This window comes from Protopterus annectens, chromosome 13.part0 (assembly GCF_019279795.1).
Source record: "Protopterus annectens isolate FY-2018-M chromosome 13.part0, PAN1.0, whole genome shotgun sequence".
Taxonomy (NCBI): Eukaryota; Metazoa; Chordata; order Ceratodontiformes; family Protopteridae; genus Protopterus; species Protopterus annectens.
Genome location: NC_056747.1, coordinates 323,748,690 through 323,767,393, shown reverse-complemented (window position 1 = coordinate 323,767,393; position 18,704 = coordinate 323,748,690). Strand labels below are relative to the sequence as shown.

The 18,704-nt window shown below is 37.5% G+C and overlaps 1 protein-coding gene across 4 annotated transcripts in view; it reads right to left on the bottom strand.

Moving 5' to 3' along the window:
- MEF2B (myocyte enhancer factor 2B) overlaps positions 1-18,704 on the bottom strand; it is a 786,689-nt gene that overhangs the window by 109,978 nt on the left and 658,007 nt on the right. For all 4 annotated transcript variants that reach the window (XM_044053922.1, XM_044053921.1, XM_044053923.1 and 1 more), the window contains one exon: positions 6,878-7,017. In XM_044053922.1, the coding sequence (XP_043909857.1) occupies positions 6,878-7,017 (140 nt within the window). The remainder of the gene's footprint in view (positions 1-6,877; positions 7,018-18,704) is intronic.

Below are 18,704 nucleotides of genomic sequence, written 5' to 3'. Positions count from 1 at the left end.
CCATCACCACAAATAATTCTCTAATATTATCACCTTTCTTCACCCCCAGTGTACGACAGGCGACTTTCTCGACATTCCTCTCGTAAAACTCCTACTTTTGCTACATCTGTACTGTGTCTCGTTTTTTTCTTGCTTCATCCACAACAGGTTTTCTCCATTTTTTCTTCTCCTTCCTCCAACACATACTGTTCCATCCTTAATATACTCATATAGACCTATTTATACATGTTACCACCTATTAACTCGTACCACCACCTAAATACCCCAGAGTTATCCTACTTTCTTTGCACCTATCTACACTACCCTCACATCCTAGCACATTCAGGAACAAACACAGCTCCACCTGTTTCCACAGAACCTTTGCTCCAAACTTTCACTCACCACAAAACATCTTACATACCAAACAGTGCAATCCAACTGCATCATAAAATCTTTGCAGATCTCACCTCTCATGATACCGTTCACATTTCCTCCACTTCTCACATACCCCATGCATCCATTCACTCATGTAATTTATCCCCTGTGCTCACTCCAACTCTTAATACTACTTTCCCTACACCTATTCACAAATATAACCTAATTTCATACATACCTTCTCTCTCACTAGCTCTCTCTCACTCCCAAACCATGTCACAAACCAAAACACATTTTACACCTACAGTTTCCCATAACCTTTACTGTATTACACACATTCATATCCATTAAACTAGTTATGAAAACCCCAGTACCTTGCTAAAAAAATTGACTGTTTGTCTTGTTTGTCTTTTCGACTTTTCCCGGTTAGGGGTTGCCACAGCGGAACTCCAGTCCGCTAATGATTGGCAGTCGATTTTTATGATGCCGAGTTGCCAGCCCGACGCCCAACCTTCAGTGAAAGCACGCCCATTCACACATGTCTTTCGGAGGCCACTTGACCATGGGGAGGACATGCAAACTCCACACAGAAGGCACTCCAGCCAAGAATCGAACAGGAGAACCTCTTGCTGTGAGGTAACAATGCTACCGCTGTACCACCGCAGATGCTAAAAAAAATTGACTAAAATACATAAACTCAAATACAAATACAGGCCCTATCACAAAGCTGTCTCCTTTATCAAAACCCCTAGAAAAAAAATGTATTCACACAAACTCTTTGAGCACCTCCCTGCCAGCAAACCTCAACACGGCTTTCTTCCAGGTCATAGCACCACAGTTGCCAATCTCTATTTCACCAAACAATCAATCATAGAAACACAGGTCAACTATCCTCATCCATCTACCATGACATTTGACACTCTCTCTCAGCCTAAAATGACTAAATAAACTCTCCTCTCTAGGCCTCTCAAAACCTATGCTATACTGGTTTAATAGCTGCTTTAGCAAAAAAGACAACAGGCTGTAAGATGGCAAAGCACCTTATCAACTTTCCTTCCAGTTCCAGTGGGCTCCCCCAAGCTCCAATTTCTGGCTGGCTTTTATTTGATATATTTATAAGCGCTCTCCACTCAGCTACCAAACAAGCTGCCGTCATGCAGTACTGTGATGACTCCTCCCTCCACTGCACAGCAGCAAGTCTTAGAAAGCTCCAAACACCCAATTATCCATTTCCTTTCTCTAATCGTGGCTAATCAATGCAAGCCTACTCTTAATCCCCAAGGAAAGCAAACTAATCTTATCCACATCCAAACAACTCTCTGCCCTTATCACATCAGCTAATAACATTACCATAGAAAAGGTAACCCACACAAAACTACTAGGTGCTGCTTTATACAAAAAATCTGAGCTTTGATCAGCACATACAAGAAATCACAAACAAAACACCAGAATGGGACTTGTGTAAAAAGTTAAAACCCATACCTAACTGAAGTAACAAGGAAAATCAGTGCCCACGTGCTTCCTGACCACACTCCTGTTTGCATCAGCTATATTTATAAATCTGCAAACCACACAGCAAGCAAAGCTAAGGACATGTTGCAAAAAAAGTAACATTTGCTACAAACCTCTCAGAGGACTCACCACCGTCTTGTCTTAAAACAACTACAGTGGTTAGAGCTACCACAGTTTTTATTTATTTATCTATTTATTTTTTATTTGTCCTTTGATAACCAATAAAGTCCGATTGAGGCAATTGCTCATTTTCAGTGGAGGCTCAGGGAGTAAAGCTCCACAAGAAATTCAAAAACATTTAACCATAGTTGAGGAATTATATACAAGGGGAGAAAGTCTCACAGTAGAATAAATATTTCACAATGAGTTGGGGAGAAAGGCTTTACAAAAAAAAAATGTTTATAGTAGCCGAATAGTAATTATAAACAAGGGTAGAAAAGTCCCACAACAAATAAAAATGTAAATAGACTGGAATACATTAACAGAAATATTAAGAATACAATATGTACTCCAATTAGCAAGACACATTGCAGAAGTGCCTATGTCAAGCAAACTACTACATAGTTATTCACAATATTGACTATATTTCTAATAATGTATGGCGGTGAAAACTAAAACAGTATTCTGGTTTCAAAAGAGAGGGATAGAACAAGATGAAGAGGAGTAATGAGCAGGAGGGAAAATTAAGGACACAGAGAGAGGCGATTATTACTAAAAAGATGCAAACGTTATGGAAGGATACTAGGAAAATAAACAGTAGTAAGTGCTGGCTGAAGAGGTGCAACAGCATACATTAGCAGAGCAGTATCATTAAAGTGAGAGCTTCTTTTCATGTTAGGCCATTGCTACCTCCTAAGATGCGGAGGTGTTAGTAAATTTAGAGTGTGAAAGACACAGTTATAGTATTGTTTTGAGGGTTGTGCATGTACAGTTCCAGGTGTCAGATGAACACCGACAGCCAGCTAGTCACAGTCCATAATTTTATCTACAACTCTTGTAATTGCCCCCTAATAAAAAACATCCTGTGGCAGTATTCATCATGCAGTGCGATATACTCCAGTAAAAAAATGTCTTCTGTCTACCACAATGTCAAACAATGCTGCAACAGATGCTCACTATTCCAGTTATATCATCAAACACTGGAACAAATTATCTCTTCCGCTAAAATGAATAGACAAATTAAAAGGCTGGAAATCCAAATTAAAACAACACTGGACTGTCTCTTAGCTGTGCTCATGTACCTCACCAGAATAATGCTGAACCTTCAAGCCACTACTATGCCTGTACGACAACTGTCTTACACATAACTTAAGCACAAACCATAAGTTGTTTACTCAAAAGTACTATCTCACCTCGATTTCTTCTGAAATTTCTCCGATTTTCTTCCAGTTTCCCAAATTCTAACTTTCCGTCTCATCTCTTCCCATTACATCTTTTCACTTTCCCACTATTTCCTCTTATTTCCCCCTATTCTAGCTCATTTTCTTCAATCTATAAAGTTACCCTATTTTACTGTTGGATAAAATGAATAACAAAGTTCTTTATATGAATATCATCTATCCTTAGAATTCTGTATATATTAGACCAACACTATTCTGTTTCTATTCTCAATTTAATGTTGCATTCAAACTCTTCTTAATAGACCATTATTGCTTGTTGTCTCTATTTTTATTGTAACATTTTCCTTAGAATTATATGTATTAGAACATTAATGTATGCATTTTCATTGTTTAAGCTTTTCTCCCCAGGCCTCCACAGGAAGGGGTTTTCTTGCCCAGCTGGACTATCCTGGCCAACAAAACATAAAATAAAATAAATAAATAAACGAACATGGCCAGTGCTTGCCATTACTAAATACGTTTTACACTTAATTGCAAAACAGAGGTACAATTACTGTTCTCCCAAGACTTCACACACCTTGATCTCAGCCCACTGCTTTTCAGAGCTATGTTATCAACAATAACTAAACTTGCCCAAGATAATTTTGCAGACATGCACAGACAGCATTTCTCAGGAGGGGTTAATGATACTTTTCCAGTTGCAGTGTCCCTTTTCCTGCCTTCTTAGTAGCACTGCCAATAGCTAGTCCACTCCAGCACACTAAGAAAACAATTATTGTTCACTTTTAAAATTAGACATTACATTTGCTTGGTGGTGCTGAATGGTATAAGTTGTGAAGTCCCCACGAGCCAGTAATCAAGCAGCCTTAATCCTCACCACTGGCACTGTAGAGGGACGTTCACTTGGAACTAAAATGGATACACCTAGTATGTCCAGATACAGCTCTCCATCAAGCACAATTTCCCTTAAGATCACACAGGGAACACAGTCAGTCCAGGGGATGGATCCTTTCTTTCTCTCTCTCTCTCTCTCTCTCCAGATCACCAATAAGATGCTACACTGGTACAGTTGTGGGGTTGGATGGTCAGCTGAGTGTCCAACCAAGTCCTCCAGCACCCTCTCTGTGAAACGAGTGCTTCATGTCCTTGCCCCAAAGCAGCTGACATACACACTTTTGAAATTTGATTTGTATACACACACACCACCTTCTTCCCAGATTATAAGGGAGTTACACCACCACCAGACACTCAAAAGCCAGCTACTCCAAGGCTCTTACAAGGGTACTCAATTATATTAAGTGAAATTAATATTAATACAAATGGTAGTGTTTGGCCAATGTGGTAAGGCTTTCAGGAGTGGCCAGAGCTGTCATCAAATATGTATACGTACTCTCAGAGATCAATGTATTCTCTAAAAGACCAGCCATAATAAAAAGTTTAAATGTATTTAATAATAAAAGAACATGAAAATATGCCAGGGTTTTAATAACAGGAAATATTAAAAATAACACAGGTGGACAGGTTCACACAGTTACAGAAAAACAAAACTTAACTAATCTCATTATATTTTCCTGACTGATCTAAAGAATTATTATTCCCTGGTTACTTACTAGAGCAAGGCAAGATGAAGTAGGTGAGAGATCCTTCTTTGTCAAGTTATAAAAACAAAGGGCCATGAGGCTTCAGTCTCTCCTAGTATTAAACATTATTTTAGTGATGGATTCCAGAATGACATCACACACATCTCGTCATCTAACTCCTGGTTCCCATGCACTCCCCCACTGCTAGAAACTGCCAGGATTTAGCACCTATGTGTAAATAATGCATACACACAGAGCCTTGCTAAGATCTACTGCAGCTCTTAGAAGTCATAAAACCATAAAACACCACCACTCTTCCTACAGGAGCTAATAAACCATACTTCTTACAGACATTGTGTCTCTGGCTTCATTCAAAACTGTGAGATAACATCTTTATGGCCTAGGCCCAGTAATTTAATTGCTAACTATTTTCAAAGTTTGAGATAGATTAAACTCTTCTCTTTCAGTATCCTCTGTGTAAAACATATATATTTAAACAGTTGCAATAATGCATGTATATTTCTTTTTCTGGCCAGCAGGGCACACTTTTGGTACATTTGTAACATAAATAGCTTTACAAATACATTTTCAACACAAACATCTGTACAAGTCAGTTTGATATACAAATGCCATGTAATTCTTTACAACACTCCAGCTAGTTGTGCTGGCATATGTTACACATCCATTGCCCTACTTCTCCTGGCATAGCTGGCAACACCTCACATTTTCATACTAGTCAAAAGTTAATAATACACAATTTCAATACACATATCCTTAAACTAATAAGTCAACTATCTTTCACAAGCTTTGGAAACCAAGTAGTAAAAGTCTTTACTTGAAATAAATAAAATAACACAATGTAGTAAGATTAGATGTAAAACAGATAAACAATTGGAAAACTAATCAGAAAACAAAGACGTTCAAACAGACAAAAAGCAGACAGTAAACTACCAACCATACCCAATTTAACTAAATGTTTAATGTATTCTATCTGCCTCTGACTTCTTAACAGTTTTCACTAGTTATAGAAATACTCGCAATATGCTACAGAAACAATGAGCTCACAATCAATGAAATCTTCTATATGCAATCCAGGAGGCATAGTGCAACTGCTCAGTTTAGAAGCAAGGTATAAACTAATAATTTGTCTGTTAGATTGAAAGAGTCTGAAGTTCAGTAATTTGTGTTTGAGACATGCAAAGTTACTGTTTTCATAGTTCCTTAACTCGGTGGTGGGGGGATTCAAATAAGGTAATCTTGAAAAGAAAAAAAAAACAGCTAGTGAGTACAAAGATCATTTTCAGTTTCCTGGACATTTTTGCATCTCTGCTGAAAAAGAGAACTGTAGGTTCTTCTATAGTTTGCTTTATATTTCACACATTTTTGCATACTGCAAGGTTTGTGGAAAAAACAGTCATAAATTTCACACATTTTTTAAATGAAAGAATAAATTTAACTCAATTTAACACAGTTTTCATATATGTTTTAATTAAAGTGAACCGCCAACTTCACTCAGCTGTTACAGTGAGCATTAACTACTACTGTTTAATGGGCTTTATCTAGACCTGGTCTAAAATCATGAAAAGATAAAAGCACAGAAGTAGGTAGGAAAGTTGACGCTGATGTTACTGGTATGCTAGTGAGGTAGTATACATGTTTTGTGGTCTTGGTTATGGCTGAGCTGTGGGTTACAGCACCATGTTGAGTTTTGCTTGCATGCTAGGTGTATATTATTACTAGTATTTTTGGCCTACTTTCAGTATATTTTTTCAAAATACATCTACAGATTGATCAGATATCAGATTTAAGGTCTTAATACTTCAACTATGCCAGTATGAGAAAAGAGTCACTATGCCATGGAAAGCAGAAATAATAATAATAATAATAATAATAATAATAATAATAATAATAGTAATAATAATAATAATAATCTTCTGACCTTCATAAACTGGAAAGTTAGTCACCACCAGAACTCTGTTGTTGCAATTATTCAGAAATGAGGGGGCAAAACCATTCACAAGAGACTCAGAATTAGCCTTTTATAGACAAGGTTTTGTTGCAAACTCAACCCCATACCAGGTTTACACTTACCACTGAGGCAGGGCTGCTACGACTGTTCGGGAAGGAATTTGTTAAATCACATCTGCGGGTATCTGTCCCCAGGTTGAGTGGAGGTGGGGTCTTTGTGGTTTTGTTCAAATTGCTGTGAGAGGTTAATGAATAACCAGTGCCTATAATCAAAAAAGGAAACAAACAGGAAATTAGTGGTAGGGAAGATGTGTGAACACTGTACAAATGTATTTATGCAATTTATTTATTCTTTTGCTGCTATCTAAAAGGATACATTTTAACAGAATTTACAATTACGCAATGCAAAAAAATCAATGCTAGACACAGTCTAAGATTTAACTTTGGCACAAAAGTCTCCTTCAAAGTATGTAGCACAGAAAGTTGAACATTCAAAAGTAGGCTTGTTGAACTTATGAACCAAATGTGGATAACTTAGAGTCCATCCTTAAGTGGTGTCAGTGTTTGTTCCACTGGTAATTTCTCATACAGAAAGTTAGGAAGTGTCATAAAATGATAAAATACAGCATTTTTTCTAGGTGGCATAGTTTTAGAGTAAGTTAAAGAATAGGGAAAGAAGATAAGCAAAAGACGGATACAGATAAATATGCAGGTGAGGTGTGTGGTGCACAGTATCAATCAGTGTTACTGGTGTAACAGGTAACACTCCTGCCCTTGGTGCTAAAGACAGGAAGGTTGTAAATTCTATTCCTACACCAGGGAATTGGACTGCTGACACCACAGTGCAGAAATTGGAGATGTTGTACCTCTGAATGTGTAGTTTTTTGGATGAGACATTAAACTGAGGTCCCATCTGCTTCAATTGGTGGTAGCATAGTTGGATGTAAAAGATCCCACAGCACCTATTGAAAGAGCAAGGGAAGTCCCCCAATGCCCTGGACAAATTTCCCCTTGTAGTATAAATACCACCTCTGTCTCCCTTGAAAATAGGTCACTAGCCTGGTGGGAGTAAACTAGACAACAAAGGACAAATACAATAATCAAATAAATAAATCACCAGGTGACCGTTTACCTTAAACAGTTATAATACAGTGGTCTTGGGAGGGTGTCAGTAACATGCAGTGACAGAAGTACTTGAGCACATAGTTAAGTTGGCATTAATGATTACTTTTCATGCTGCTGTAGAAAAAACCTGACAGCTGTAACTAATATTAATAGTCTTCTACCTTGTTTATATCATAACTGACTTAAAGGAGGCTCTCCAGTAATGAATCTGTCCCAGCCTGTGTATTTTACTATTATGACTATAAAAAAATCACACCTATCTGTATGATATTCTCAGGATAAACACTGATGGAATGGCAGGCAGGGAGGAATGGATGCTACCACCCCTAGGAGGGTGGGTAGTTCAGTGGGTAACTCCTGCAACAATCCTTGATGGAGGCTGGAGGAATCACTGTCAGGAGGCATGGTCCAAAATGGGGAAAGGCTGGTGACAAGGCTGAGCTTCCTTGCAATACACCACATAATTCCATTGCACACCTGCCCTGTAGATATAACCATGCAGCCTGTGAGAGAGGGGGAAGGAAGAAACAACAGAGGTCAAAAATTGCAAAAAAAACATCAGGGAAGCTTAAGATCCTCACTGGCCTTGGCTCAATTCATGTATTAGACAGGGGGTTGATTGCATGCCAGAAGATCCATAAAAGAAAGTGGGACATTGGGATGGCTGTGAGAGTGACATAAGGGGAGAAAAATAATTACAAAAAAATAGATTTTGTGACTGAAGTCTTCTATGTATGTTATATCTGCTGATAAATTTGGTTGTTGCTAGACATGTACTTGGTTTATTTACGGTGTGATGTGGGGGTCTTAGTTGTGCTAGTTTTATGTTTTGTTGTTTCATCTATTACAGTTGTTTCAGAGCTACACTGTGGTGACTGTATCAATTGTATTACTGCATATTTGACTTTATTTAGCTATTTCATTTTGGATGTTAGAATTATGGATGCATAAAGCAGAAATGGAAGAAGGAGTGTTTCAGCAGTTTGCAGCTTTGCTTGTACAGTTATTTATTTATTTTTTTAAAATAGCATTCTATATTTTTATTTGTTTTATTCACTACGTAACTGGAGTATTGGTCCAAAGTGAATTTTTGATTTATAATGACTTCTAAGAGTTTGGCTTGGGTAACTTGCTCAATGGTTGCATTGTTTGCAGAGATTATAATGACCTGTGGTATGCGGTTATACACACTGGGCCGGATTCCAAAAGACCTGCTCTCAGTGTAAGTGACTTATTCTGATGTAAGGCCCATCTATAAAGCAGGCTTATACTGAGTGCCAGATTCCAAAAGACTTTTGTTTGGTGTAAATGACTTACTCTGGAGGATTACACAGTAGTAAGTCACTTACATGGACAGTGAGTCTTTTGGAAGCAGGTCCACTGACTGAAGTAAATAGCGCATGTTTGTTTATTTTTTTGTCATTTAATATTAGCCATGATTCTATTAGACATTTTTGTATATTTGTAGATGTGAGTCATATTTTTATCCTGGAGTTATGTGGAATGTTTTGCTGAGCATATCAGAGATGAGTCATTGGCATGTTGTATGGCTTTGGAATTATGTGATGTAAAGACATCAAAGTGAAGGTACACAATGGTTATAATTTGAAAAAAATCACAAATTTTGCATATTGTTCAAATCGTGTCAATGTTAAATAAATACATCACTGTACTGCGTTCAAAAAAATGTTAAAACAGTCCTTCAACTGTGTTGAAAATCACCTTGGTAATTATTAAATATATTGTGTCATAAAGTTTAATACTATGATTAGTAATTTTTCCACCTACCAATGCCATTCTCTCTACACCTCCACAACATTTATAAACTGAATCCAAAGTTGCACAATGTGAGAGAAAATGAAATATTTGCTTTTTTAAGTTAAACAAGAATTCCCTTGTCTCCATGGTTGTGCAACCTGAAAGTGAAAATACATACATAACAGGAATATGGATGGCACAGACACAAATATCCCCCCTCCCCCACCAAAACTGCATGTTAAATTATTGTAGTGTTGTTTGTATTACTTTTCAATAGCTCTGTTATCCTTTTTATACTGAGCTGTTTCTAGTGGTTCATGTATATTGCTGGCAAGCTGAGATGTTCATAAGCATGCTTTGACAGTGACTTTATTGTGGTTCATAGGTCTATACTAGGCTAACGATCACCAGAACTCTTATAAGAACAGTTGTGCAACCCAAACATCATCCACAAATTTGATTTATGTAGGAGGTGATTTACTGACTGTCGCTGCCCACCAGAGACTTAGGCACCAGACCAGGGGTGAATTTTCAATTACTCATCCATTTTGCTATGCTTTGTAGTGCATAACATCTGCTACTGCTAGTTTGCTATTGCGTGTACAAGTGATACATCTTTATAATAGTGAAGTATGAAAAGGCAGTACAACATTTCTACCCAATGAAAGAAACATGCATTAAAATAATTTAATGAGACAAGGAATTTCATTGGCATGAAATTTGGCATTACAGCACAATAGTTATGCAAACTCTATTAAGCCTGCATTTGCACTGATATTGTGGCATGCATGCATCCCTGTATTCTGAGGTCAGCATGGGGCACATGTGAAATAACTAGAATGTGCAGGTCAGGCAAGAGAAAATCTCAGATAGAATCTCTGAAAGACCCCACTACAGACTGAAAGTGATACCCGGCTCCCTTACAGTGTCATTTTAGAAGTACAACTGGGTGTGTTACTTGCCAAGGATAAAACAGAAGAAAACAGTTGCTCTGGCATGTTTTGCACCTTTTCACTGACAGACTGTACCTGTTGTATTCAGGCAACACTTTTAGTCACCACCTTTTTTTAATCCAGCTTGTTGTTTTGTCAGAGTAGGAAAGTAAAAACTAATTTAAAAGTTCCATTCAGAGAAAAAAAGAATATTTTAATGCATGCATTTTGCATATAACACACATGCAATTAGAAATATTTAAATTATAGCTGTTGCTTACTTAAATAAAATGTCAAACTAAAATATATATTTTTAGTGACCTCTCCTTAAGTCTTAGATCTGTGGACTTTTCCAGCTACAAGAGTGGGTCAGCCAGTCAGTAATAAATAACGCCATAGACGTCTGTGCTCTATAACATAATTTAATTTGGGGTATACTATGAAAGTAGATTGGAGGACTAACTTTCTTAAATCTCTGAAATGCAAAGAAATTGTTGAAATCCATTGCTCTCCATGTATTATGTAAGTGATTTCTGAAGAGGAAACTGAAGTTCAGCATCCAAAAGTGGATAACTAGAGCTTAAAGTCACACTCATATTGCTTCTAGTAGCCAGCCAAATGTGTGGATATTTTACTTGTTTTTATAAATTAAAACATCACATGTATATGTGTATATAGAGATATATATGTATATAAAATGCAGCCAATTAAAAACGTCCTTTAAATCCCTAAAACCCCTGTCCATACTTTAATTTTATAATGTTACAGTGACAAAATGTGGTCAATTCATCTTTGAAAAATATATGACAAAATACCTAAAGTCACAAACCTGTAAATGTACACATATTATTTTATGGACGCTTTCATGTAAGTGGATGTGTAATCTGCACCCACTGGAAATGTCTCTTGTGATACACTACATTATGAAAGAGGGACAGTCATTCTGTGAATGTGTGGGCACAGAGACAAACTTATCTGCATCTACAAGAGCAAACCCACTTCCTGTTTAGCACCGGAGCCTGTGGCTTGCACGACCCCTCATCTGAGCTCATTATAAAATGCTTTCAAGTTGAATGGAAAATAATTGCCGATACAATTAACTCTTAATAGGTAGACAGATTTTTATGTTCTTTGTGATCATAATGTTCCTTTACATAGGGGCCCCAACAGGAAATGCTTTATTTGTACAACAAATGCATACATAAAAAATGTTTATGGTTCATAAGACCCACTAAGTGTTAATGTTGTTATGAAGAACAATGACAATGTTGGTAGCCTCTGAAAAATCAAGGTTATGCTGGAGAATCGTAAAGTTATGATGGACATCCTTTTCCAGACAATGGTTCTTTAAAATCAGTTCTGCTCACTAAATAACACTAGCATTCTGTCACACCTGTATCAACAACCGTAGCTGTCACATACATAGCTTCTGAGAGTGACAGTGTTATTTTTGCTGGACGGAGAATTCTTGAATTGTGCTCATGACTGAAAAAACCAAAGGAAATGGAGTACTATTACCAACTTTTCTTACAGTCGCCAACAATCGTGCTGAATAAATGACAGGCTGACTAACAAAATACTTTTCTGAAGCACCTCTGACATTATCAGCATTTAGTTACTTGATATTTCACAATTCAGAGAAGCTGTTTCTGGATATTAAGACCCTCAAAGCAGTATTGCAGCTGGATTATTATCGGGCACCATCAATTATCATCAAATGTCATTGTGAATCAAAACAATCCACATCTGCCCACTAATCTCATCAAAGTATGGGTTGATAGCTGAACTAGGAACATCCCCCCCTCCTTCCCCACAAACCCAGTGGGGAGTTGACTTCACTGCACTGCTCTCTCTCTCTCTTTCTTCCACTCATCTTTTACTTTTGTCTTGAGTAAATCTGCTCCCCTCCCAAGTTCTACAGTTTAATCCTACATCTCATGGATTGCCATTCGTTTGATGGTCTTAAGCAGCTCCCCTGCAATCACACATCTAATGGACAAAAATTAATCCACTCTATGAACTTCTCAGTTGTCAGGTTCATAGCAACGCCTGTACAAAGACTCTCCAGTGGACCGATTTCAGTATTTAAGGTCCTCCCTGATAATATACTTAATACCATGTCCAAGATCTAAATAAGAGTAAGAGTTAAATTCTGTTCTGATTCTCCAGAACACAGGTCTTTCCCATTTCATTGTCATAGTTAATAACTCACCAGTATTGACTCCAGCCTCTGTTAGTATTAATTTATTTTTTAACCAGACATGCAGCTCCTCCCTATGTTTTTGTCTCTTTTTTTTTTCTTGCTCATCTTATCTTGATATGTCTAGGCTGCTGCTCCCCTGTTGACCCATCTGCCCTTTTCTGTTCTGTTCCTTCTCAATCCAGCCCATATGATTTTGATTCCTAAATTCTTTCCCTGCTGGCTCAGATGTTTGTTTTCTTCTCACCTTTTAAATTCTCCTTTATTTTATGCACTATTTCATCCGCCCTCAAAGGAGTCTATGAGCCTTGGACATCAACGATCTATGGACTGTATCTTCAGATGCTCTGATTTTGCCAGGACTTCACAATGCTCTGCCTAAACTCCATTCCTATAAATGTCAGGTCATTACCTTACGGTGTCTTTGATGAGTGGCCAGGATAGACAATGTCACTGTTTTTTTTTTCCTTCTCTTAACTGTTTGTCAGCTGACTATATACCACTCAACTGTCTCTGATTTTGCAGAATCTTCCTGGTTATACTTGATATTTTCACCTGTCCTTTATAATTTGCACAGCTGTTTTGCAGACTGTTATGTTTGCTCACACAATAATGTTTTTTTCCCATTATGAATACAGCCTGCGCAGCTTTATGAGTTTATGCCAGGCTCACCAAAACTATACCTAACTGTTGATATTTTATTTGTGGTTGTGCCGCCAGCTTTCCCCTTCCTGCAGGTCTTTCTTGGAAATTTTTAAAATAATAATGTCTTTCAAAACATTAAGGTGGTTGATCACTCAAGATGGTCACACTGTCATTACAGACTGCCTTATTTTATTAGTAACAGAATGCTGTCTAATATTATTTACAAGGTGTCTGAAATCCTTCCTGGTACAGGAGAAAATGGCTTACAGCAATCTGAAGTTACACTGTAAATGGACAAGGGGGGGATGTTACTGATCTCTACAGGAAACAGTGGGCTATCTCTGGCTGATGGAAAACCAAGCCATCTCAAATAGTGAGAGGGGAAGGAGCAAGGGTCCGAATGGAGAGATAAGTCAGCAAGCAAAGGAGAGTAGTTGGAACTGAATTCATCCTCAAGTCTTGGTAAGTACCTTCATGAGGTGGACCCTGTTTTTCACAAAATCTCATCAAGATGACACTGATATATAGACTATATTCTATATAGTATATGTCATGGACAGAAATAGATAAAAAAAAAAAGAGCTGGGTGTGCAAGACCCAGGATAAGAAAGAAATTATGCATTGTTACTATTATGCAAGAAGCCCGGATTTTCCAGACAGAATATATACAAAAAGATTGAGAGAAATTAGAGGAAAGAAAAATACTTCCACGTGAAAAACTGTCAGAGGCTTCAAATAAATGTGTGTGTCCACTAATACAACAGATTTATGAAAAACTTTACATGGGCCAAAAAACTTGATCTGTTTAGAAAAAGAAACATCTGAGGAAGTGCAAAAATATAAAGAACAAAATCTAGAGACTTTTGAAAGGTATAAAAAAGATATATAGACACAGGAAAGAAAGAAAGATCTGATACTGGTATAATATTTGTGCAAAGGAGAAAGCCAAATTAATCAACACTAAAAAGGCAGTCCAAAAGATATTTGAACCGATATACAGCAAAGGCACCCAGACATCGAAATTTCACAGAATAAAAAAAAGATCACAAAGAGGGAACGTAAAACAGAAGATTAGTAAAGTAGAAATTAAAAAATAGAAGTTGAAGTTATGAAATACTTGCAAAGTGAAGGATTTGCTATAGAAAGTCTAACACAGATTATACCATGACCCCCCATTAATATTCCAAAACGTGCATGCTGATTGGCCAGCGTGCACATTGTAAATCGACTTATACTAATGGAAAAAGGTCCGGTCGCCCATACTTTTTCCATTAGTATAAGTCTCTTTTAAAACACTGTCTCGCTATGTTAAAAGAGTTTAACATAGCGACACAGGTTTAAAAAAAGCAACGGAGATCTCCGTTGCTTTTTTTAAAGCTGTCTCGCTATGTTAAACTCCTTTAACATAGCGACACAGTGTGAAAAAAGCAACGGAGATCTTGCTTTCTCCGTTGCTTTTTTTTAAACCTGTCTCACTATGTTAAATGGGTTTAACATAGCGAGACAGCTTTAAAATAAGCAACGGAGATCTCCATTGCTTATTTTAACGCTGTCTCACTATGTTAAACCCATTTAACATAGCAAGACAGGTTTAAAAAAAAAAAAAAGCAATGGAGAAAGCAAGATCTCCATTGCTTTTTACTGTTTCGCTATGTTAAATGGGTTTAACATAGCGAGACAGCTTTAAAATAAGCAACGGACATCTCCGTTGCTTATTTTAAAGCTGTCTCGCTATGTTAAACCCATTTAACATAGTGAAACAGTAAAAAGCAACGGAGATCTTGCTTTCTCCGTTGCTTTTGGCCACAGCTCTGATGTACTGCGTAGGCATGCGCAGTACATCAGAACTGCCAAGGATACCAGACAGCTGCGGAAGGGCAGCAAACAGGCATTATACAATGCCATTATTTAAGAAAAGTAATTATTTCTTTTCTTAAATAATGTCATAGTATAATAGCAATAACCCACTTCTGGGTGTGGGTAATGCGGGATTTACCCACGGTTGTCTTTGTTTGGTCTCGAGGGCGAAACCACACCAACCGTGGGTAAATCCCACATTACCCACACCCAGGCATGGGTTATTGCTATATTACATCACAGTATGATTGAATGAGTCTCCAAAGTAAGAAGAAACAGGAGGAGCTGGAGACATCTGAAGAAGAAATATGGACATGGGAAAGAAAAAAAATTTAATATGGTGTAATATTTACGCAAAGGAGAAAGCAAAACTAATCAATATAAACAGAGCAGAACCAAAGATATTTGAAGAGAAATACAGGCAAAGGCATCAGGATACGGAAAATTTTACAATACAAAAAATAACAAAACAAAGAGGAAAAGGTAGAAAACAGGATTAGTAATGGAGAAGTTAAAGAAGCAGAAACTGAGGTTATGAAGCACCTCCAAAGTGAATGATTTAGTGTAGAAAATCTAACTCAGAAAACACCACAGCAGGACAGAGCAATGGATCTCTAAATTAAGGAGAAACCAGTAGAATGAGAAACATCTGATCATTTGCCATATGAAGATGCTTTGGAGCCTTCCATAGGAAACCAGTAAAAACATTCAGTTGGAGTTGCACAGCAAGGGGAGAAATAGGAAACTGTGGCAACTCTGATGCAGTCAATGTTGTGAAGTGATAGACCAGTGAGTTCCCATATGAAAGAGCAATGGATGACACAGGATGAAGCTGAAGAGAATGTGGCACAAGAAGGAGATCTGGAACTTTCTACAGAATGCCCACAGGAAATGGAGAACAAAGAAATGTCCCCTCAGTTTAGAAGAAAATGATATAAGAGAAGAGTTGCTTGATTTAACAGAGATGGACAGACATATTAAGATCAATGAAAGAAATAGACTACAGAAAGTCAATAAAACCGAAAATGTTAGAAGTTTGATAAAACAAATTAACACAGTAACTAGGACTGCCTATAGAGATTCATGTAATATAACAGATGTAAACAGGATATATTACTGAGCAGCTAAATCAATAACAGATAAAATCTTACCACAAAAACACAGGGTAGTGAGGGAAAGGAAGAGGAGAAATCAAATTCCATCATGGAAGTATCGAATAGAGAAAGCTATAAAGCAATTAACACAAGAAGTGTCACTGTTTAAAGAGTATAGAAGAGAGAATAGATTAACAAAAATACTCAGAAAGATAGACATGATAAAAGCAATGCACAGTATCAGAACAAATCAGGATCTATCATGCACTATCATAGATAAACTAAAAATATAAGGACAGGCAGAAAAACATAGGAGATATGTAAATAAATATAAACGAAAGGTACACGATATACAACTTACTGATGACCCAAAAAAGTTTTATAGAGAACTGGGAAACAAGACAAAAGGAATTGAAACACCACCAAAAACAGAAGAAACAGATACATTTTGGAGAAATACCTATGAAGATCCTATGGAACTTAAAGATGCTAAATGGATAGAAGAAGTAAAGAATAAGAAGTTCAAATGTACCGGAAAATGGGATGAAGTAACGGCCAGAGAGATTGAAACAAAGCTAAGAAAAGCTCCTAATTGGACAACTCCAGGCCATAAGCAAGAACCATTTATATGCCCACCCTGAACAGACACCAGCCTGGTTAACAACAGGAAAAACAACACTCCTACTAAAGAGCGAACCTGGAAACTATCCTAAAAACTATAAACCAATAACTTGACTTCTGATGATGTATAAACTATACACTGGAATTGATGACAATAGAGTTTATAATCATTTAAAAGAAAACTCAATCATGGCAATAGAACAAAAGGGTAACAAAAGAAAGTCATATGGAACAAATGATCACTTATTGTCAAATCAAGTCATAATGGAGAACGGTAAAAAGGGGAATAATCTAAGTATGGCAGCACAGATAGACTACAAAAAAGCATTTGACAGTATCCCGCATTCATGCATAAAAGAATGATTAAAAATATGTAAGGTACACCCTACACTGATCGATTACATTATAGCGACCATGAAACAGTGGCAAGCCACTTTGCAGTTAAGCCATGATAAAGGACAAATTATTATTCCAGGGATAAAAATTTAAAGGGGGGTATTCCATGGTGACTTTCTCTCACCACTGCTCTTCTGTCATGTCCTTAACCCATTAAGTTGTCTACTTAACAGATTAGGTAATGGCTACAATTTGGCTCACAGAAAACAACTATAAATGTAGATGTTCGAGTGTATTCACTGTTGCAGTCATTACATTTGGGTAATCTGCTGGCAGGTTTCCCTCAGTTGGCCTGAATAACAAAGTCTTGGGTCCTGCGTCGGTTGCTGTCTCCTCTTCCATGATGTCAGATTGTCAGGGGTATAAAACATGCAGCCGACGCCATTTTATTCAGTTTTTCTTGCTCCAGATGTCAGGTGCCCCCCAAATGGGGAGCAAAAATATATATATATATATATATAAATAAACAGTAACTATATATAAATGCACTTTTAGAAACATAAACTTTACCTTCAACTAAAAGCAAATACACCACAAAGGCTTTTGAGTATAGTGAAGGAAAGAAAAGGTATAGAATGGGGGATGGCGGGTGGGTAACCCGGACTGCAACAGTGAATACACTCGAACATCTACATTTATGGTAAGTGTACACAACTGTACTATGTGCTTTGTGTTTCACTGCTGCAGTCATTACATTTAGGTAGAATCCCAAAGCTATGGATGGGAGGATGGAACTAAACAGCATTAGGAGTGGCTATAAGGCCCTGCAGGACTACAGTGGCAAAGCCTGCCCTGGATTTGGAGAAGAGAGGTAAATGATAATGCTTTGTGAAGGTATGAACAGAGCTCCAAGTAGCAGCTTATAGAATGTCTTTGGTTGGGACCCCTCTGAGGAAAAGCTGCTGAAGTAGAGGCAGCCCTGGTGGAATGTGATCTGATCCTCCTGGGCACAGGTTTACCATGGTGCAAACAGCAGAAATGAATGTAGTGGCTTATCCATTTAGAAATAGTCTGCTTTGATATAGCCTTCCCCTCTGATCCTGCGGCAAATGGTACCAGTAGTTGCTCAGACTTTCGTAGAGATTTGGTCCTGTTTAAGTAGAATCTTAGTTGTCTGTGTACATCCAATGAATGCAGAATCTGCTCCCCCTTGTTCTGCAGACTTGGGTAAAATGTTGGCAGGTAAATGGTCTGGTTAAGAGACACACTGGATACCACCTTAGGCATAAAAGAAGAATTGGTCCTGAGGGACACCCTGTCCGGGTAAAATATAATAAAAGGCTCCACTGCCATGAGAGCCTGTAGTTCTGAAACCCTTCTTG